This window comes from Serinus canaria, chromosome 5 (assembly GCF_022539315.1).
Source record: "Serinus canaria isolate serCan28SL12 chromosome 5, serCan2020, whole genome shotgun sequence".
Classification (NCBI taxonomy): domain Eukaryota; kingdom Metazoa; phylum Chordata; class Aves; order Passeriformes; family Fringillidae; genus Serinus; species Serinus canaria.
Window position 1 is genome coordinate 28,406,227 of NC_066319.1, and position 24,196 is coordinate 28,430,422.

Genomic DNA, 24,196 nt, shown 5'->3' on the forward strand with positions numbered 1-24,196 from the left:
CCAGACTTGCTTATGTGTGGGTTTCTAGCAGATATGAACAGATTCAGAACTGCAAGAGACAGAAGGTTTACAGGACTGCTTGAAGCATTCTGGCCTAAATGGAAACATTTTCCCTTTGACAGCTACTGCACAGGACGTTTCTGTAGCCACATGACCAAGCATACCATCCTCAAAACAAGATGCCACAGGCAGCACTAAGGAGAATCAATTTATATTACAAATTTTAAATTAGTTCATACAATTTACAGTATTCTTTTTGCATTCTGAGTTAATAAAGGGAGTGTGGAAGAAAAAACAAGTTCAGATGTTTTCTCCTTTTGCTCCTGTTTCTCATGAAATCCAATGTCAGCTGCTTTCAATTCCAGAACAGACCAGGACTACCCAGGTAAAAAGCCAACAAATAACTCCAAAATAATGCAGATTTCAAGAGCTATTTGATTTGCTTGTACTTCAGGCTAGACTGGCAATGATTGCATTAACAGAATTATAACCATGTGTTCAGGTGCCAATTACACATTAATGCATAATTACAGGTTTAAAGAGACATATCCTTACCTAAAATAAGAAACAGGCTTCAGCATTCAGTCTCAACTAAGTAGTTTTCCTTGCATAATTCTTCTCCTTACCTTAAGCTATTATAGATAAGCAATAAGCTGCAGAGCAGATATGCTCAAAATCCATCTCTACCCTGAACAGAGCAATCGAATCCCCATTAAGTGCTTTCAGGACCTGATTGACATTCCCAGCATAGCAGATGTCCCTCAAAGTATTGGCATCAAAGTCAGTGTTTTCCTTCATTCTGAAGTGTCAGGAATAACTGTTTTAGAGAGTTAGCACTAAAAATCCTGCTTTGCTTATCAAAACAGGAACTTCTCCCAGAAAAGAGCATTCATCCTCACCAGCAGAAGTGAGGATGCATTCAGCACAGTTTTCCTGGAGTACGGAGACAAACTCAAAAGTTGACTTTCCACTGGGGCTAGAGGGGAAAAGGCTGAAAATTAGGGTGTGGAAAAGGCCTAAAGACATATTTGAGTGTTCCTCAATGTATACTTCAGTGGTAAACCCTCCCAAAACCATTTCAGCAATTGCAAACCAGAGGACACAGGGAAGAGCTATGAATACCCACAGGAGAAGAACAATGACCCATCTAATGCCTTGCTCAGGAAGGGCAAGGACTGAAGACAGGAGTGTAAAGAAGAATCAATGCCTGTGAAGTTTGCAAGCACTGCTAAGGTTTAACCCAGCATTGCTCCAGCTGGCCAGAGGGTTTCATACACTGTTAAAAAACCCCAACTTTCAATGCATACAAAGCCACAACCATGACATTGGCACTCCTGTTTCCCTGAATACAGATCATACTGACAGTCTTCCTAATCTCTAGGGATTTTACTGAGAAATGCTCAGTATGTTACTTCAAGGTGCACAAGAAGAGGTTATTCTGGACCAGCTACTCCTTTGGGAAGCTCAGCTTTCTTGTACTTCAACTCAGCTGAGAAGCACAGAGCAGAGAACACCCTTTTCTACTCCACAGGGAGAACAGTCATAACTCCTCCTGAAGGGGAGCTCTAGTGGCACATCATCCCTGCATCCTGGAGCTGGTTAGGAACCCATGTTCTGAGCTATCTTAAGGGACTTAGCTGGGCAGCTGCTGTTACAAAAGTTGGTGAAGCACAGGACTCCTCTCACCTTTCCTTCCCGAATTACCCTGGCTCGATGGTTTATCAGTTACAGAACCTAGAGGGGAGAAAGAAAAAGAAGAAAAGACATCCATTTAGATGCTGTATGATCACACAGAGCATATGATGTCACAACAATACAGTCAATATCTCAACCCATAAATCATCTATTTTGTCAACAGCTCCATTTAAGACTCAGAGAGCCTGTGGCTTCAACCAAATTGAAAAGTATAAGGAAGTTTTATGCATGAAGACATTAAATTGGGATAAGGGTACACAAGAAATCTTTAGTAGCTGGATGTAGTGATTTGAAAGACCTCAACAGAGCATTGTGCTAGTAAGAAACCTGGAATAAATCCAAGGGCAAGAAGGAAAGATCAGTAGGAGTCACTTCTTTCATTTGCAAATGTCAGGAAGAACAAATCAAAAGCAGATGGGGAGAGTGTGCAGGGAATGCAAGCACAGTATTCCAGAGGAAAGGGATTAAGTGGGACAACTTGCAGAAAATGGATTTCAACCAACCCCTGAACATCCCCAGCTGTTTGAAATGGGACATTGACTAAGATTCAGCATGTACTTGAACAGAACACATCTTTGGTTGTTGACTGTAACTTCTATCTTTACACAGTATGTATGACTCTATGCTTGGTTCTGTACTCTGCTGTAGTGCTTCATCACAGTTTTCTACTAAAACTTGAACAGATAATAAAAGCTTTTCAAATAAATCCATTACCAAAGTGTATAAAAATCTGTGACAAGCGCTTTTTTTTTTTTTTTTAATAGCTTTATTCACAGGAAACTGATTCTTCCATGCACCATTACTGAACAATTCCAATGATCACTGAACATTCAGGAAACATGGATCTAAAAGTCAGCTTTAAAGAAGGTAGCTCTGACAGCCCCAAGAATCTGATCATGACAAACTCTGAAGGTAAACTATTGCCTGGACACTTTCACTTGCAGATCAGTTCATCACAGATCTACTGCTGAATTACAAGTAGTAAGCACAAACTCCGTATTAGTCATCATATGTCTAACATCTGTGTCCTACAGCACAACATGACTCTACTTTTCTGCAACATGATTTCATAAACAGCACAAGACTAACTGAATAGATCAGTAAAAGTCTAAAACATGCCCTACCAAAATGATATACTGGAAATGGTGTCATAAAGTCATATTCTAAAGGTTTAAGCCAAATTATTGTAGGATTGCACCTTAGACTAAAATAGGATATTAATTTTTTTTCTTTTCACATGCCTGTGAAAAACCAAGCATCTCCTCAAGGTACATTGGATCACTGGTTCACAGACAGCTCTCCCTCTCAACTCAAACCCTTATGCAAGTCACTTATTACCACAAGTTATAAGTGCAAGTTTGCTTATTACCACAGAACACCCTATAGCCAAGAGGACACCGTATAAGGTGATAAAAAATCAAAGTCCAAAAGGTTTGACTGCTGTCATGCTCCTACCTAAAGGGCACACACTGCAAGGTGTGAGAGGAGAACTATACTAAAAACCCCTGAGGTGCAGATTGTAGAGCATGAAGCCGTGTGGCACCACTGAACATGTTAGAAACACTCCTATGCTAACTGCCTTTTCCTTCTTTAATTTTTTTGGGGGGAGACAGGAAAGTGAGAAGGGCAGCACAATTCCAGTGTTGCCCTTCAATTCTCCCCAAAGTACAGAACAACCCTGCCTGTGTTTACTGTGGTGTTGTCACAGCAGGACTGTTCACAACAGCTGATAAAACCAGACCGCTATTGATCAGGGCCATATGAAAATCTGGAGCCCAATCTCATTCCACTTGAGCCATGGACTACCATATCCAATGGTGTGGAGAAAAAAGAAAAACATTATTCTTTTTTAAAGAAACTTGTGAATTTGGTCTCAGTAAACTGCTGGGCAACAAAGTAATGCCAGGCTGAGTGCCCAGAAACACATCCCTTAATAAACATGAGTAACAGCCTGGGTCTGGACCTCCCTCTTGTGAGCTGTGGCACAAGCCCAGTGTTGTCCACCCCATGACACAAACGCAGGGATCCTAAACTAAGCAGCGTGGCCAAAAGACCCAAATTCATTATAACAGCAGGACCCCAGAAACTGACAGTTTTGCACAGAACCACCTTCATGAATTAACTGAAATCACTCTGTACAAAAAAAATTACTCCATGTTCCACAAAATACAGCCCAAGAACCATTTCATTACAATATAGCTCATGGAAAAAAGTTATTCCATCTGTTCAACAAATCTTTGGTGCTAGTGTACACCGACTAGTGGTGCTAGCAACACCGACTTTTGCCTTGGCTGCCACAAGTTGTCCCCTTGGTGGTTTTTCTCACTGAGCCTTGCAGTAGTGTCTGTATCCTAACTGCAGGGAGGACATACAGAGTCCAAAGTGCAGCATTAAGTGGGGTAAACTGGCCAAGTTACCTGAAAGATTGGGCTCTCAGTAGGATGCATGCACCCCAACCCTCTGGTTATCAAGTTAGTATTTGCTGAAGCCACTCCCACAGTACCTGAACATACAGGAGTTTTGTTCTGTACAGAAGAGCCGCTAATAGGCTTGCCATCAGGTGTCACACACCAGCAGTATCCAGTGTAGGTATGGCACTGCACCTGTTTAATAAAACAAAGAGCAGGCATTTCATTTCTCACTCTATCACCAACCTCTTTATTATCATTCAGTATCTTATTGGAAGTCCCAACCCAGAGGTATCACAAACACATGCTTCAGAGCTAGGAGGTCTTACAGAAGACTACCTTTGATATCATTATCTTTTCTTTCCTCACCATCCCCCCACCCAAAGAAAGTTGATTTCTCCTACTCCAACTCCTGTTGCTGAAATTCAGGAGGCAAAAGAAGTTACAAGTGATCATCTGAGAACACCTTAGCTGGGAGATGCAGCAGTTGTGTCTCAGCTCATTCCACCCTCTGCTACATCCCACTTACTCTTTACTATTAAAAACTTGTCCCGCTGCATCCCAGCTGGGTTATGGAAAGGCCACCCTATCACAAATTCCACAGCCACTGCTTGAGAGCAGCATCTGTAGGGATTTCAGAAGCATTTTGTTCAGTAATGGCTGTAAAAGCTCAATACTGATTTGGTTAACAAACCTCCAGACAGATTTAAGCTCTATTGTGTTACTATGTCAAACTACACAGCAGGAGCAAGATCCAACATGTTCGCTCCTCGTATATTGACATGGATTTAAGAACATTTGATGAAGGTTCTAGTGAATCAAAAGGTACACAGTATAAAATTAATCTTGATTGACTTTAAAGTTCTGTTTCTAAACTGAACATCTAGAGCTGCCCAGTTCTTTCCTTCACCACAGAAAGATACCAGATTTGCAAATTCAGATACAGAACCTCTCAAATAAGAACAGATAAGTTCTGATCTAACAAACTGATCTTAGTAACATCTACAGAGATATTAATTCAGGACCACTAAATTTTCATTCAGCCTAACAAATTTATGGACAGCCTTTGCCTCAGCTTCCAGACTAGCCAGCAACTGGATGAAATTCAGGACGCCTCTGACATCTCTGAGATAAAAGTAAACTACCATTGCACAGGCATCTGTGTAAACACTGACAGGTCCCAAAATTCTTTTAAACAAGCTGGAGTTAAATGTGCACATCAGTACCTTGAAACGGTATAGAAGTGCATCCTGTTACAATAAACTAGAGATGGCTCCTTCAATATATTTCTGAAAAAAAAAAAAGCCATTAAAGGAGACCATTTCAGAAGCTGCCTTTTTATTTTACTTGTAAAATGAATTCTGTCCATTCTCTCTTTTTCCAAACAAGTTCATTGAAACCAATTTCTAGTTCCAGTCCTCTTCACACAGAAGAGTGATGGGGTGTTTGTGCTGGTCCCCTCATTAGGGATCCTTCAGAGCAAAACCAGTCATTCCCCCTTGCAGACAGCTGGCTTCAATGCCCTAAGGTAGCAAAGTTTGTTCAGAGACTTAATGACAGTTTTTTTTAAAGGCTTTGAATATCACATAAAACATGATCTAAGAGCAATTATAACACAGTACCTCGTGTTTATCTTGGGCTTTACTTGTTTATCTTGGGTTTTACTAAAGTGCAAATCAATCATTTTGCCTCAAGCATTTACTTTTAGAAGCCAAAATCAACAGTCATCTCATGTACACGTTACTGCAGTCACTGTCACTGCTATTTGCAGATTCATTTTTCTTCTTTCAATATATCACAATATTGATTGCAAATTACTCAAAAGTACTATGATTATAATAAGCAATAATCAAGTTAGAAAATATTTGTTATTGCTCAATGTAATCAATTGAACACTCAAAACAAATCTGATGGATCTGCTTGGATTTGTGTTTAGAGTTTATCTTTGCTGATCACACACACACAAGACTGCACTCCCAACAGCACAAGAAGCTGCACTAATTGTAAAAATCCTACCAAGGGATAGAACTAAATGCCAGCATAGGGGCTCAAATTTGTAGGGCAAGACCATTCCATGTTATGTTATATAAAAAAAGCCAGTGTACCCAGCATTTAAAAAACTCAGGTATTAGTCACTTGATAGCCCTTTAGCCAAACCTTCAGAAAAAAAACAAAGTACATGGCAGAGGAGTCCAAAAGAAATGTACTGACACAAATTCAGGATAGATGCATTAACTAAGAGTATGTTGTGTAAGTCACCTCAGTGGAGAACTATGAATTACATACACTCATTTATGGAAGACAAGCACATTACATCCATAAAAAAGTGAAGTAATTTAGTAAATAAATAGGCTAAGAGATGCTAGTCTTCCTTGGACTGGTATCCCATGACCTTTTCTTCCCCTGTGCTGCCATTAAAAAAAGAAATTGCCATTAAAAAAAAAGAAGAAGAAAAAAATCTGAGACTGACAGCACTCAGCACTTTCACAACAACCACAACCATATGTTTTACTGCAGTACCAAAGGACTTCCCTTCTACAGATAACAGCTGCAATTAAAGCTCAGCCATTATCCTAAAGGCCAGACAGCTAGCCATGAAGAATGGGCACTGCAGAAATCTCCAGAATCAGTGCAGCTGTTTTTCCTGAACGTCTTCACACTGAGACACACTACCTTTCACCATGATAACTGACCGGGTCTCAGTACAATTTAGGGTCAGAACAACAGTGGCCTACAGCCTAGAGTTTGGAGCTTAAAGGCTGGGAGGGAAAGTAAACTCTCCATCACTTACACAGGACTGGTATGACACTGAAAAAAGTGTAAAGGCAACAGCTGATCCAGTACCCTTTCTAAGCAGTGTTTGTAAACAAACATAAAATGTCAACGATTTCAGTGCACCTCCAGCAATGAATATCCAAAATCTGGGGATTTACTTTAAAATTTTCCATTGACCATACATTTGAGCTTTTATTTCTAAATAAAATTTCAATTGTCATCCCAAAATTCAACCTCATTCTCATTCCTACTCACAAAGTAATGAGATTTTTAAACACTTATCATCAGGAAAGTAAATATGCAAGCCTGACAGAAGTTTACTAGACAGACCTAATCTTCAGTTATTGAGTTAATTTTGACTCTATCAAAATACATGTTAGAAAAAGTGTGTTTGACTTTTTTGGCTCTCAGTCTTCTAAAGCTAAGCACTGAGGCAGAGAAAATACAATCTTATATACTAAAATACAATCTTATATACTGAATAGACTTGATTGTTAACCAAGCTGCAGCTACAGAACGACTGTTACTGCTGGAAAGGTACATGACAGAATTTGGTATCTCAGATTAACACGCAACAGCTGTATTGTAAGTTACATAATAGGAAATCAGATAAATAAAACCTTTAAATCATTTGAGGTCTTCAACAGATTCCACTAACATCTACATTAAAAAAAAAAATAATCTAATTGCATTTTAAAGCACTGCAATCAGCCAAATCCCTGATCATGCAGAAGGACACTGTTCCTATTTTTCATGAAAAGATAGGTCATCTCACCTGTGTCTCAACTGAAGGATGAAAAGCATGAGGAACAAACCCAAGAAAAATTGCTCCATATCACCAGTCCCCAAATTAAAAGTGTAGCAGCAGTTTCTCTGTTCCATCCTGCCCTTACAATGTGTGAAATCAAACAGCAGCCAATATACTGGCCATATGATTAAACACCTGCTCTCATAAAATTCCTTACAATATATAAACATTAAAAGATTAGTCACTGGGCAATAACTCTGCCTCTTCAGTTCCTCAGGGGGAAAAGAAGCCATTCTTTGGGTTTCTTCAGTATCTTACTGCCAGAACCTGATTCCCAAGTAAAGCTTCTAAACAAGCAAGCTTCTGAAGTAAAGCTTCTAGACAAGCAAGCAGCATCCCTTTATATCTATTTAACAAATGACAATCAAGAGGATCAGATAGAAACTGGAAGTGAGAGAGAAATTGAATACACATAGGATGGAGAGAACAGAGGCAAAGCAGGAATTCTGTGATGGCTGAAACCAGTTTCCATGGAGTTACAGGAAGACGTAGTTTGCTGTAAGAGGCTTGAAGGAACCTTGGACAAGCAGTGGGCTGACAACAGGAACACTCAGACTAGCCTCTCACTGCTGTTCAGATGAAATGGTTATCAATCCATTCCTATCCCATCACAGATCAAACAAACATTTCCTGGCTCCTTCCACAATGAAGGGCAGAGATGAGAAGGGAAGAGCATTCATTCTGTATTGAAAGCTATACTTCTATGAGAAAAAAAAAAAACACATCCAGTTTTTGAATGGCACTGCAGAGGCTAAGGGCAGGCAGCAGGGTTACTGACTGCATTCACAGCACTAGGCAAGGCTCCAAATCCTGGTTGCATCCAGGTGCTCCTTGTAAACACTGTAAAAACAGCTAAATAAACAGCTCCAAGCCAGCAGGTCATCTAGTCTGACCAAGGGAACAGAAGCCAGTGTGACGTAGCAATTCTTTAATCAAGTCTTTCCTTTGTTCAAGCCTCTGAGACTCAGCTAGAAAGTTCTCTGAATCCATGTTAGTGGCACACAACCACACACTGGCCTAATGGCTATTTATCTTACCTCTGCATGGTGATCCTCTGTTCTGGTGCACATGTCTTGCTGTAATTCTTAGACCCTGCATCTTGTAATACTTTTTGCTACATTAAGAGTCAGCTGATTATTGTCAGAACCCTGCCTTAACTTTATAGGCAATATTAGGGGAGCTATGAATTAGTCTGCATCTTGTGTTTAAGCTTCTTTGGGACTGCAGCCCCTTAAACAATTCTTGTTTCTTTTTCTGTTCTCCACACACATTTAATTCTTCACAAATGGTGTTGTGCAACTGCTCCCACCAGGGCTTTATGCAGCACCCACCTCCCTCAAGTCTATGCACCACTCAAGAAATGCTTCCTCCATGGGAATTTCACAGTTTATATAACCAGGGAAAGAAATTATCTGAAGCAAAAGAATCTTGTGATCAAGGGCATTCCCATCACACACGCTGGCACAGATGTTATTTTTAGGTCAGGAAAAGGGTTCCCAAGAGAGGCTATCTGCTTCTGACACAGAATGTGACACTTTGAAGCTAAGAATGACCTTGCATTGTCACTTCCCCTAAGTATGCCCACTCTCGCTTTAAGAACCTGGTTCTTTGCTATCTCAACTGGTACTTCTTTGAAGAAACACCATAAATAACCAAAGTTCTTACCTCCTTACCCACTCATGGTTTATCTTTAGCACAACACACAAATGAGAAACACAATGAAAGCCACAGGAAGAAAGCAAATGTTTAAGTAGCAAACCTGCAGAGCAGTACTCACAGAAAGCTACAGCTACCATCTTTTATAGAAGGGATATCTTTTAATTAAAAAAAAAGCTAGAACTACCTACCATTTAAAAACCAGATGCTTTTTAAAGAGTTTTGTTTTTTTTTAATCTAGCAAGATACACTGTACTCTTCGGAAATGAGAGGTGAATTCTTTGAGAACTTAGTATTGCTGGAATCTGAACAGTGAATAACAAATAACAGCATCCTGGGAATGAAGGACATGTCTACACAGTACCTTGCTGTATTAAAAAGTGAGTTTGAAATTCTGCCCCAGCATCATGCTACACTAGCCAATACAGAGGAGCAGACTTGGATCATGAAGTCACACTGAGGGCTGAAAGGGTTCCCCACATCTTTAGAAAGGGCTGTTTGGGGAACCTGGGAGAAAACAAACTTTTTATGTGCATTACCATAGTGTGGAGTGAAACTACTGGTATAGGACATAATATAGATCTCTCTTTCCAAGCAGACTTATATCACAAGATGTGGTAATGCTCTGGAAGCTATCTGATAATGCAGAACTGCTCTGATAGTCAGCCCCATCATAAAACCACAGGTTTGACTAATGCACTCACTTTAACAGAAATCTCAGTGCTACATCATAACTGCACCAGGAGCCAGATTTTAAGAACCCTAAACTCAAAGAAACTTTCCAAGGAGATTTGCCCTCAGTTTTACACAGACTTGTGAGGAAAAGAAATCACAACTAGACAGTGGAAGGTGGCAGCAAACAGCAAGACCTACCACAAAGTCTCACAAAACTACACTCCCAAGGCAGGATTAACATTATCCATGTTCATATTAATCTCTCTGAAACAGATCCCATTTAAAATCTCAGCAACCTTTTCTGAAAAACTGCTCAGGGAAAAACTATGAAGAATGCAAGTCTCCCTCAGCCCATGGCAACAAGCCCAATGGCACTAGGCAGCAAAAGAAAGTCTGCAGATTACCCACTAGTGCCTGTTGTTTATGAAGAACAGATCACAGCAGGTTAAGTGCAGCATGGAAAAGGAATGGCATTTATGGAAAATACAGCATATCAGCAAAAAGGCAAAAGTCTTGGGAACACAAACAGGTTTTAGTCATGGTTAATTCTGCACAAGAGCAAGTGACCTCAGTTTTCTACAATTAATCAAATTACTTGTACCTAACAAACATTCTTATGTTGTGAATAACTCAAATTTTATCTGCCTGCTTATATTACTGTGGGCTAAGTGTAGAGAAATTTTGTTATAGGAAGTAATACTCCCCACACAGACTGAAATATAAAGACATAACAATTCCAGAGGAATTAATCAGATCTGCTTCCCCATTTACAGTCATCCCATCATGCCTGCAAGTGGCATCACTTCTTCATCCTGCAAATGCATGTCACATTTGTAGATGCCTAAGTAGCACTAAAACAGGATTTGAGAAGATCTTGTCAATTCACGTACTCAGCAATAAGGGAAGCAGCACACATGTTGCATAGAAACAGTTATGACAGTCAGTGAATTGACAAGTGCCAGCTCCTCTTGATGCAGTACACAAACCCCATTATACCTAGACATGCATAAGAAAACTGGAAAACTGATCAGCTGAGCAACAGAATCAGTGGCAACACTGATTTCTGTCTGAATTTCACAGGTGATGAAAACCAGACAGATCACATAAGTGTTTTAAGATGTGCATGATGTCTCTCTGCAAAGGGTTTAAATGCAAGCCAAACTAAGGCCTTTGACTTTAGGCCCTTCCCCCTTTCACCCTTGTTGCCACATCTAACTATGGTAGATGCAGCCCTGCAGGGAAGCAGGAGGAAGTAAGGTGAGCACAGTCTTCCTCCCGCAGTCGCTGCCCACGGGGCGCATGCTCCCGCGCGCAGAGCAGCAGAGGAGCTGTGTTCTCATCACCCCCTGCAGCCCCATGCAGCCTGCAGTGTCTCCAGCCCCAAATCCAGTACTGAACTGCCTACAGCTCCAGCAGCTGGAAAGGGCAAACTTCAGCTGCTTTCAGATGAACAGCCCCACCTTCAGTGTTTACCCAGAGTGACTGCAGGTTTGTTTCAATCAAGATAATTGTGATGAACTACAAAAGCAAAGTTCAATCTTGTTAAGGCCAAGCAGGCTCTCTGAACATAGTTACTACTACCTAATTTTCCCACATCTGTACTGCTCTTGTTTCTCAGTCCTACAAAAATTTCAAGAATTTCCAACAATTAATTAATTAGTTAAATTAAAAATCAGACTCTTGAAGTCTGATGGCAAGGACAATGATGTGGGCCTGAATACCTACTGTGTTCAGTTGGCTCAACAAGATGACCTGAAAGCAAGGCATCTACAACTTGAAAGAGTGCTGTAACAATTCAGACATTTGATATTCTAAATATATGCATGCATCTTTAATCAGAATTTTTCCTCTACATAACACTCCCTTTCAGTAACAGTTACACAGAAAGTTGTTGAAAAAGTCTCCTGAGCCAACTTTATATACCCTGAAACATGTGCATCTGCTTAGACTCTTGTTGGGATGGGGATTCCATGTTGAAGAGCACAGTGGTTATTCTTCCTAGAAACTTCATTGAGAGATGCTGTTCTGTTGTAGACTTCCCATCTGAGATTTTAGAGTCTAGATGGACCAACACTCAGGTATCGAACCAGAATAAACTAACAACAGTCCAGAGCTGACTTCAGCAAGGTCTCAGGGACTTCCCAAGAACACAGTCTCCCTGTAGAGCAGAACCCAGGAGCTTCAATTCTCTGCACAAGAGATGCAGTATCAAAAATACCTCCACCAGATGAGATCTATTCATGAGTTGCTGGAAGCAAAATTGTTTAGACTGTTCACCAAAATTCTAGTCTTTATACATCTTTTTTAAAATCAAAATTTAATTCGTTTTGACCAGAAGCTAAAGGAAATACCTGTCTCAAAGCAGGTTGAAACTAGTTAGCTTTCTTGGACATTATTTTTCACTTGAATCTTATGCAGGGACAATTACCTTAAATGCTGCAATATAACTGATGAAGCTGGTTCATGAGGTATGTGGAACACAGGGTATTTTTATGAACCAAGGAATTATATGAATTTCAGTTAATTCCAGATACAAAGAGATCAGAGGCTTCCTTCATCATGCCAGGTAAAACAAAAGCACTTTAGTGTTCACCGATAGAACTGAATGGAGGAAGAATGTGAAATATCACTTGGCTGCCAACTGACACCACACAATTTTTGTAAGCAGTTTCAGGCTGCCCCTCAACTGGCAACCAACACTGGCCAAGGAATGTGCCAAGGAAAAGTCCAGCAACTTCTCCACAATCCAAACACTGGTACCAACCTTCAAAATAAACCTGTCTGATACAAAGCTTTATCAACTATACTATCAGTCCAGCTTTATCTTTTATAAGGATAAAAATTTAACCTACTTTCCTCTCCAAGAGGTTGGTGGACAGGCAATAGACATTTCAAAGTTTGCTTTCCTTACCCCATTCTCTTGAACTGTGAAGTTTAACATGGAACACTTTGTTCCATGTTGGCTTACTGTGCTAGCTTTTATAAACATTAGCCTCCAGTGCCAACAGAGTCTGAGAAGCTCTACACAAAATCAAATTTCAGCAGTTGAAAGTGCACTTAAACTGCAAGAAACTGCAGCCATCTTCTCTTATCCCAACTTTACTATGATGGTTCACACAGTACAGAAACAGAATGCTGCTCTAAAGAAGCACGCAGAGTTTGCAGGACGAATACAACTTTTTCCACATCATCATCAAAAACAAAAACACTCCCACACACCAGATAATGGGAGGGTAAGGCTGAGGAGGGGAATAAAATTTTTGGTGGGTTATCACAAAAAATAATCTTTCCTCTCCTATTCCCCGAGGCATCACAAAATGTTTGAACCAAATCCAAAGTTCTCTGCTGTTCTCATCTTTTTTAAGCCATTATTGATTCTGTTTTGGACTTTCTTTTACCTTCAGAAGACCTTGCAAACAACTAATGAATCCTAAAATTTCTCCAGGAAAGAAGGTATCTAGAGCAGTATGAGATGTATGGAAGGTTAGGCAAAAAACATTCTGTGATTTACCTAAACCCACAAAGTAGAGGTCACAGGATTGCAGGTTTTTGGCTTTTTAGATGCATGCAAAACAGAGCAGACAGTATGAAACTGTGTCAGGAAACTGTGCATTAGCCATTTCTAACAGCCAGTTCAGTCAGCACTCGGACACTGATCAATATGCTTGGGGTAACAGAACCAGGTATGGCTCTTCATTTCTACCCTGCTCTGGAAAACTTCAGCAACTGAACAGTGAGGAATCAAAAACCCAGACAAAGCAGCCTCATCTCCTCTCTGCCAGTCCTCCAAATCACTACAGGACATATAGTACCAGAAGTAACCAACAGAATGAACAGGCTGAACAGACTGCTTTTTTCCCTGGGATAGATGAAGCAGAGGTAAGAGCAGAATCAGCTGCATCCACCCTGCTCTGTGTGTGTAAGGCACAGCTCTCTTTACAGCCCCTCTTCATGGAAAAATTGACCTCCCCTGCAACTGTTTTTCTTTCTATGCAACGCTGAAAATTAATGCCATTTTTTTCTGTACTACACTGGAGCTGGATGCTATTGCATTTGTGTATGTCTTTTAAGGTATTGTGACTGAATCAAAACTTCCCATTGGTTAACAAAGTTCCCAGCTTTCAAATTTTTACCCAAGTAACTGGGTCAGAGTGTGCACCCACTCTGCTATCATCACTTGGCTTACCCCTTAACACTGAATCTCCCACAGACACCTGAAGCCTGGCTGAATGAAGCAAATACAAATTTTACCTGCATGAAAGATCCATCCTCATTGCATTCTGGGATGAAGACTGCTTCCTGAGGCTTCTTTGCCTGTTCCAGTGCTTGAGCTCTCTCTAACAGACACTTGCTTTGGCCAGCATCTACAAAGAGAAAAACAAAAGTCACTTACATTGCAATTTGGCCTCTCCAAAAACTACCAGATGACTCACACAGCAAGGAAAAACCCCCAAAACAAATAAATATAGAGCATAAAAGACCATTACCTGCACATTCACAAGGTAGATATGGAGTTACCACTCATAATCCTAAAGACAAATATGAACTCAATGAAATTACAAGCCAGTTAATTAAGAGCTGCCTAATTTCCTAGTCAGTAGTTTTTATGGTCATCTAAGGATCCTGGAAGCTTCTTTCAACCAGCACTGAAGCACAATGTCCACACAATGAAAGGCCATTAACAGCCAGAAACTAGATGGCTAAGTAGCACCAAATAATTCAGGCCAAGCAGTGAGCAATGTGGAAAAGAAGTGATGACCCCCTCTTCTCTGAGGAACTCTCCTGGGAAGATACTAAAATAACCAGTCATCCAATACGAACTTCCCCCTCTGTGTGGTTCAGATGAGGCAGATACACTATTTTCTGTGCTTTCCTGAAACTCAGCTTTTGCCTCTAGTCCCAGTGCTTACAGCCAGGTGTGCATTACAACTTTCTCATATCAGTTACTCACTTTGAAGACAAGAAAAAAAATTGCTCTGCAAGCAGAGTTTGAAGGGGTTAAGATCTCAGTTCTTACTTCAGATGATGGCAAAGTGCAGCATGACCTTAACCCCTTCTATGTCAAGCTCATGGTTACAGAGTATACCCAGATAAGTCTAACTCTAATGACTGATGAGTAAAAAGAGGGAAGTTTTGCCCTGCAGAGATCCAGACTGACTCAGTGTTTACATTTTAAAACATCAGGTCTAACAATACTGCTGTTCAGTCTAGAAAGAGAAGGAAAACAGTAAACATCTGTTTCCATGGCACTCTGACACCAGAACTAGCACCTCCTTTCTTCTCCCATTAATTCACTGACTGAAGATTTTCAGTGCAGAAACTTCAAAATCTTTTAGCAGCACCATACAGAGTGAACAAATTTCAATCCTCATGGTACCAGGCAAGGAAATCATATTGGTTAACAAAAAATTCCACTGGATTCCTGATGATCACATTCATCAATCACATGAACTTTGACAACACAATCACTAATACCAGCTTTAAATTAGAAAGTCAGTCTGGGTTCTTAGAGCAACTGAGTTCACATTGTGTGGCAGTAAAAGTAACTTCCATCCAGGCATCTCTAGACACAGAAATCAATGACAATGCTGTAAATAGTTTTCATAAAGACAGACCACAGCTTTCAGGCTGAGTACTTTTATTTATACATCTGATGACTTGAGAGATTAAGTTTTTGTCAACACAGTTTCATTTGAAACACAACACATTACTTCCCAAGAAGGATTTCACAAGTCTTCTGAAATTATGAAAATCAAACTGTTCTCTCTGGAAAAAGAATTATTCCTAGCAATAGTACACAGTAAAGATGCCAGCTGCTTAGGCCGTGCATTAGAAAGCAACAGCACCTGTATCAACTCTGCCAATGACCATTGAGTGACTCCAGGCTGGTAATCTCACCTTTGTATGACCTTATGTCACTTCTGATCCTATGTCACTTAACTTTAGACTAATTTGTTTGTTGGGTGTTTGCAAAATCCCAAAGCACATGGAACTTCAATCTCGGGTGGGCCCATTATGCACCTGTATAAAGAGTGAAATTGTCACAGAATAAAAAAGACTTGAATAAAATTTACACTGTATTTTTTTTTCTAGTTATCCATCAGCTTTGACATGGAATTTCCTTTTTGCCTCTTGCCAAAGTGACCAGATGATCAGACCTTGTCTGCACATCTCCAGTGGAGGATAGTCCTGCCAACTGATCGTTCCAAACGTGTGCTCACTCTTTCAGCTGAAATGGAAGAACTTGAAATGCTTTTAACTGGAACACCTATTACCTGCAGATCTCCTGCTCAAGCTTAAGAACTTAATATTGCTTAGCATGACAGAGGACATTACTTCAAAACCAGATGGTGTGCCTGCACTTTGTTTCATATCTGCCTGACTGAAAAACACTTTCAACTTCTGCTTCACAGGAGACACCTAAGTAGCAAAAAAACCCCAAACAAAACAAAACCAAAAAAAAAAAAAAAAAAACCCACAAAAAACCACCACCAACAAAAAAATCAGCTTAGATTATGGAGATGTGTACTTGCAAGGAAAAAAACAGGTGTGAATTTCTTACATGACAATCAAACCACAAGTTCCCAAATGAAAGTGTTTTCTAGTCTCTATATATGAGGATACAAGACTGCAGACAGGCATTTCTGCTTCCTCTCCTGAACATAAAACAGAAGCATAAAGCACTTCCATATAGCACCTGCTTTAGTGCTGGCATACTCACAACTACATGACTGAAACTGAATGCATCAGCACTGAGCTGGTAGAAACAAACATGTTGTGATATCCCCTGCAGAACAAGTACATTAGAAGTCCAGGCAGAAGGGAAGCTAACCCATTTCTTTGTCCAGTTTATCTAATGAACAAAGAAAAACTCAAGATCAAGCCCTTACTTTCAGAAGATAACATAAACACGTTACTGCTAAGGCTACCATGTCTCTCCTGGCAATTTTAACAGGTCTTTATAGATTGAACTCTCTACTCCCACCCAGCAGAGTACACTTCAGAGCACACCACCACTACACCACAGTGTTGAAGAGCTCATCACTGTTGCAGCACCTTATGCACTTCAATCATAGGCTCAAGCAGTGACTCTTCCCAAATTGCTGCTCAAGTACAGAGAAGACAGAGTTTTTCTCCTTTCATGAACACTCAGGACTGATTACTTCTCCCATCCTCCCTCACAGATTTCCAAAGGGCATGCCAGTCTTTTTACAGCCTTGATTTGGAACACCTTTATACCACGCTGGGTGGAGAGGTGTGTGCACGTTGCTATCTTTTTTGTCAGTCTTCCACAGATCAGTTCCAGTAAAAACAGTTCCTTTAAGATCAACATTTACCAGTTTGTTTTTAAAAGGACTGTCAATCCTTCTCTTCCTCACTCCACAGGCTGGTATTTTTATAATGTTTGCATCAACATGTGATTTCAGTGGGATGACTTCACCTTGCTATTTTTGCTTTGTTAATTAGAAAATGTAAAGTATTACATAAGTGCCAAGTGTTTAAAAAGTAACTGTCAAATAGCTCACCCCAAATAAGATGCATTACAAATTTCACTAAAGCTTGATCTTATGATTATAGGTTCATATACCCTATTCTGCATTTTGACTGCTTACCCAAGTGTTTCAGCACTTTCTTGCATGTTTTTAGAAATGTTATCTGGAATATCAAACACCATGTTTATAAACCAGAGTGGCATTAATGCATTCCAGTTTCATGGTTCAAGCAGACTAAATTGGACACTTTTCCCTCCATTACATTAAGTGAAAAACCAAAACAGCATAAATGCTTTTGAAAGCAGACCTGCTGAATTTTACTTTAAATATCTTCAAACTTGGGACAGATTCACTGGAGCTCAGAAAGCTGCCTTTTAAAGAAAATTAATTCTCAAGCTGGCAGCTGGCAACCAGAAGATTGTTAACTACAAGAAATATTTTTGACATCCCTGGCCTAATCAGCACAATGCAGGTGTACATAATTTGGATTTTGCAATGATATTGGCTAGTTACCATGGCTGATCTTATCCATGAATAGTTTATTCAAACAAGACCACCGTGTCCCTCATAATATACACACTGCACTCCTGAACAGGCTCCAAAAATTCCAGCAACCTTTCTTCAACAGGCAGAGGCAGTATTGACACCATACAACATCATGGTACTAAGACCCAAGCTCTCCTAACAATACAAAGTAAAACCTCTCCAGGATTCACATAACACTAGCAGCAAATCAATACAATGCAACCACTAAAATCTATTAAAGTTACTTAATTTTAATTCTCCTATGTTTGTATCCAAAGTTCAAACAGCAAAAATTGATCCAAGAAGCTTTTTAACTATTTTCATTTCCATTAGGTAACTGTCTCATATAGCCCAGGTCTCCACCAGACATGAAGCAGTTCAGCTACACTAATTCAGCAGGTTCTTACCCATCTACTCAATTATCTGTGTATTTGCATAAATGGATCTCAGCAAACTACAAAAACATGCCTGTCTATTGTACAGGATATCAATCATTAGTCACTCTCCTCACTGTTTTCCACTTCTTTTGGGTGAAGACCTATACCTGGAATCTCAAACTTGTTGACCCACAGAGAATGGTTCAGGTTGGTAGGGACCACTGGAGGTCATACTGCCCAAACTTCCTTTGGAAGTCTGGGTCCCTTGGAGCATGCTACTCAGGACTGAGTAGAGACAGCTACAGATTTCTCCAGGGAAAGACACTGGGCAGCTGTTCCAGTGTTCAGTTACCTTCACAGTATAAATGTTCTCTCTCATGTTCAGGTGGAACTACCTGTGTTCCAGTGTCTGCCCACTGACTCTTGCCCTATTGCTTGGCACAACCAGAACACCTGGATCCATCCTGTGACACCCTCCTTTCAAGATATTTATATACAATGATGCGGTCCTCTTTCAGTCATATCTTCTCTAGGATAAACAGGCTCAGACCCCCCAGTGTTTCCTCATAAGTGAGGTGCTTCAGTCCCCTTGTTATCTTTGTCACCCTCTGCTGGACCCTCTCCAGAATCTACATGTGTCTCTTGTCCTGAGGAGCCCAGAACAGGACACAGAGCTTCAGATGTGGCCTCACCAGGGCTGAGTAGAGGGGCAGAATCACCTCCCTTGACCTGCTGGCCATGCTCTTCCTAAAGCACCCCAGGATCCCATTGGCCTTCTTGGTTACAAGGGCACTGCTGGCTCATGGACTGTTTGTTGTCCACCAGGACCTTCTCTACAGAGCTCCTTTCCACCAAGTCTGCGCCCAGCCTGTACTGGTGCAGGAAGTCATTCCTTCCCAGGTGCAGGACCCTATACTCTCTTGAATTTCAATAAGGTTCCACTCTCCTCATCCCTCCAGCCCTCAGATCTCTCTGAAAAGTTAAACAGCCCTCCCAGCTTTGAATCATCAACAAACTTGTTCAAGAGGCATCTGTCCTTTCATCCAAGTCACTGATTAACAAATTAAACAAATGGACCCAATATCGAACCTTGAGGGACACCACTAGTGACAGGCCTCCAACCACACCTGTGCTACTGATCCCAATCCCCTGAGACCTGGCATTCACACATCTGTCAAACCACTTCACTGTCCACACATCCAGTCTACACTCCCTGAGCTTTCCTGTGAGGGTATCATGGGAGAGGGTGTCAAAAGCCTTCCTGAAGCCCAGGTGGATAACACCCGCTACTCTTCCCTCCTCTATCCAGCCAGTTGACCCACTGTAGAAGGCAATCTGGTTGATTAAGCATGACTTCTCCATCCACAATGACTACTCCTGGTCACCTTCTTGTCTTCCTTTCACATCAATGCACTCTGTTCCTTTTTTGATATCCACATTGCATTCCTACTCCAGAGTTCCCTAATTTATTCAGAATATGCCTAAATTCGCAAAGTGATTGAAAAAGACATTTTAGATATTACTAACTGCTGCCAAGGAAGGACATTCTTACTCACAATCAAGGGAGAGTAAAGCAAATTTGAAGACAAAACACATGGATCTAGTGAGCAGACAAAGTGGTTTCAAAACATCATCTCTGGTCCAATGAAAATAGTAGGTAGAGAAGATTATTTTCAAATAACCCACCAGTCAGAAGAACTGCCTTTTTAGCACATTAGCCAAAAACTGTGTTCATTTACTGGGTCCCAGGAGAAAGGCTGAAGGTCTCTTACAATCTCCACCAGTAACTTACAGATAGGTTCACTCCACACAGTGACTTGTGATAAGAACAAATTCTGTACCTGCAGACTTATTAATCCAATTAATAAATCTAAAGAGATCTTTTAGAACACTCCCACATAGCAATTAAATAAGCTAAAGAAGCTCCTAGAAATCAACCAGTTAACACAGAATTTAAATGTATTCTAAGCCACAGATACGTACCAGTAAAGGAATCACTGCATAAATGACTCTTGGCAAGCTATCAAGATTAACAAGTATTTGTCCTTCACCCCTGAGAAGTTTTGAGGTATAACTCTTATTTGACATCAGATATTATGACGCCTCCTGAGAAAAGATCCAGGTAGCATTGCTTGGCTTTGTATTTTAGACACAGTTATAGCACCTGGAACTATTCTCTAGAATCTCATCAGTGAGGCTCCATTTTTCAGGGATACCATAATTTGATAATTTTAAGCTACTCCTGACTTTTAACCCTTTGTGATGTGTGAGGGTTTGGAGGGAGTTCAGATAATTTAGCACTGAAGGAATTTCATTGCAAAGCACGTGAGGAAGCTAGCAACAAACGAGAGCTGAATAAGGGTTATAGCTCCCAAAGGCCTGGCAAGATTTCATCTTTAAAGGTCCTTAGATTCTTGAGAGAGAACAGAGCATTAACTTGAATCAAAAAGGTTCTGTTCTCACTATGGAAACCATTCTGTTTTCTTTGGCACAAGCACAGTTCAAGGCATCAGCATATACACTGGAAGCCTATGATAATCTGGGCTGCAGAACTATGCCTTGCTGTCCACAGGATACTTTCTCTTCTACTTACTTTAGTTGCCTGCTATTTTTCCCCCTCCAGAGAGTGAAGTGAGAAGTTAAAACTTCTCATTCCATAAGGAGAAGTTAAAACTTCTCATTCCATAAGGAGAAGCTCTTGGGTGCAGTGTCTATCACAACTGTATGTGACTGAGCTTGATGGCCCATGGGATCCCTTACAGTTCCATGGGAGCTCTCCTGTAGAGCATGTGTCATACAGGAGGAGTGAAGGCTGCTCAGGGTATATCCAATGTCCTGCTGCAGTACAAGGTGCTCGAACACTGCTGGAAATCCCTTCCTTTTTCACAAGCACACAATACAGACCCAGCCAACAGCCTGTAATTCAGCAGAGCTGTCTCACATCTGCCCGGATTTGCCAACAACTGTGATCTTTATGCACTGGAGGTCGTGTTCCTAATGCAGCTAGAAAAACAAAATACCTTTCAAGAGCTGCACATATGGAAATCACCAGCTAGGTTAAATTTGCATGTGAAAGCATAGTTGAAAGCATATTCCTACTTCACAGGGATTGGCAGGAGCGTCAGTGGGTTAAAAGCACGACTTGCAGTTTACAAACATTCCCAGGCTGTTTGGTACTGTATAGTAAGTACCACAAGCTAAGAGGAAAAAGGAAAGGAGAATGCAAGTTAACATCAACTAAACATTACAGTTGTATCAGAGAGCAAAAAGAAAGTATACTTCACCTGTGCCCAAGACAAAAAAAAGTCTCAGTTACTTCTTTGGGACTCTGGAATCACAATATACAGTAGGCCATGTAGTTTGGGAAGCAAGTTTTGTCTACTTCCACAGACAGACAGTTTAGTATATGGATGTACTGCATATCAGATCTCATGTTTTAAGCAACTGAACAGTGCCAGTTTATATGCCAATATCAGCTATAGAGCTGCTTATCTAAGACACTCTGCTCAAGGAATGAAAGCAAAAATAGGACTCTCACCATACCGCTTCTTATTGTGATACTCAAAAATGCATCACTTGCAAGTACAATCCAAGTGCTTCTTAAGCTGTGTGAAGAAAGGTTCTGGGTTTCCAATATTTAGAAAGAAGCCTAATTCAAAGGCCTCAAACCATTCTATGGGACAAGCTGCCATAAACCAACCTAGCAGCAATGGAAAAACAAACAAACAAATCATACAAGTAAGATTTTTCCAATGAGAAACTGTTTAAAAGAGAGCAATATTTGAAGTCAGGCTCATAATTCACCTGAACTATAAAGTCTGTCAATACACTGAAAAGATATTTCCATTTTATATCAAGTAATTCTAACAAAGATACATTTTTACAATAGTAAAAAAAGCCTTTATAAACAAATTCCAGGCTTAAATTAATTCCTTTTATCCTGTCACATGGATTTTAATGAGTTTCTCCCGTCACATTAATCCACTGCCAAAAACACCTGTGCCATCTGCCCTCTGAGCCAACTGTGCTCTCAGAAAATGGACTCCACTTTATTTTCTGCTTTACTGTAAGTGCAAATCATTTGTGTGACAAGACACCAATAACTCTTTAAAAAAGTTTCAACTTCATCTTTAGGCTATGCCAAAGAGCTGACTTGAGGGACAGCATTTGCACATCTAAGTAGATGTGTAACAGCAAATGTTAAAAAAAAAAGCCATGTAAAGCCTTGCATGCCCTGCCTTCTTAATTAGCTCAGCACAGAAATGCAAGGGTATGTCTGAAAAGGGACTAGACATCTAGTGTACATGATATTCTTCCCCACTCCAAATTCCTGTCAGTCAAAGGGTCACAGGTTTCTTGATTCCTCATCAGCACAGGTAGCAAGAAGAAGTCTGCTTTCAGGATTTGGTTTTTTACTTCTATGGGGCCAGCTGTTTCTGTCTGCAGAAATATATTGCAGCCCTTTTCCAGTGATGTCTGTGGCTCCTTGCCTTCTTTCATTGATAATTCAGTCAGCTCATACTCTATTGCCTAAACCGAGACTCAGACACCCAGGCTTGCAGGAATGCACAATTCCAGATCAGATTACTCTCAGAGCATGGTACTAAACTCAAAGGTCTAAGAATTCAGTTTCTTACAAGGTAGGCCTCCCACTTCTCCTCCCTGAGGCATTTGGAACCCACCTACCTTTGCAGCGGCCACGATGCGCGACGCTCAGACCGGGCTCGCGGCACTTGGCTCTCTGGTAGTCGCACATGGACTCGTAGGTTCTGCCGTCAGAGGCACACAGCGGCTTGGACTGCGACCTGGAGCAATGCACGTTACACTGCGGGTCTCTGTCACGGTCACTTATTAAAAACTGAAGGATGTGCAAAAAGGAGGGAGAGAAAAAACAGTGGTTTTGTTTGGTTTCCCAAAACTAAGCATGGTGTATTTTTTCTTTATGACAATAACAATACGACTATAATGCACTTTAAGCTGTCTAACAAAGCTGACTTTGCCTGAAGGGAACTTTAAATGAAACACGTACATTTTTTAAAAATATTAACGGTCTATTCCATTCTTTTTAATAAGATGGAAACATTAGTCACTCTGCCTCACCTCTAAAAAAGTAAGATGTGCAAAGCCAAACACAACCCACACGGGAAGGGCAATACTGAGTCACAACAGCATAGCTTGCCCAGTGCTGTGCCACAAACAGTATCTTGTACTAGACAATTTTAGTCAGACACATAAAAAAACTTATCACCAAAGAGGAATACAAATAAACTGTCAAGATTGGCCTAGGTAGTTGAACCATGCATGTAACCAGTTTCATATCCCAGTGATGTTTTTGGAAGTATTGTTTATATCATCTGTGAATACCACCTGCTAGAGCATACCTGCACACTCTCAAAGTCACCTTCTGTTCCTTCCTGATGACACCCAGCACAGCTTGCAACTGCACTCCATGCATCCCACAAGGTAATTGCACACTATGTGAAAATCTATTTCCTTTCAGAAGTTTGAATTTATATCATCTTTCTGCATACCTCCTCTTCCTGAGCATTCCATTATGATGCAACCCATTTTGTACAAATGTGGCATCCCTTGCCAGTCTTGCACAGTTTGAATAATCACAACCTTCCTATTTCTCACCCAGACCACTTCTCTCCATACCATGATCACTACCGTTTTCCTTGGCATTCTGCCTTGTTTTTGGTAATGGGGAAACCCACAATGCACATGAGTCCCCACCTTATGTCTGCTTGCTCCCTACAAATCCTAACATCTGGAAGGAGTTTA

General features: G+C 40.6%; 1 protein-coding gene across 4 annotated transcripts in view; it reads right to left on the reverse strand.

The window, feature by feature from the left end:
* The window catches only part of SMOC1 (SPARC related modular calcium binding 1), a 129,767-nt gene that overhangs the window by 65,824 nt on the left and 39,747 nt on the right, over window positions 1–24,196 (reverse strand). For all 4 annotated transcript variants that reach the window (XM_050975181.1, XM_050975180.1, XM_050975179.1 and 1 more), the window contains exons 2-5: window positions 23,099–23,270; window positions 14,269–14,381; window positions 4,199–4,298; window positions 1,687–1,734 (exon numbers count right to left, since the gene is read on the reverse strand). In XM_050975181.1, coding sequence (XP_050831138.1) covers window positions 1,687–1,734; window positions 4,199–4,298; window positions 14,269–14,381; window positions 23,099–23,270 — 433 coding nt within the window. The remainder of the gene's footprint in view (window positions 1–1,686; window positions 1,735–4,198; window positions 4,299–14,268; window positions 14,382–23,098; window positions 23,271–24,196) is intronic.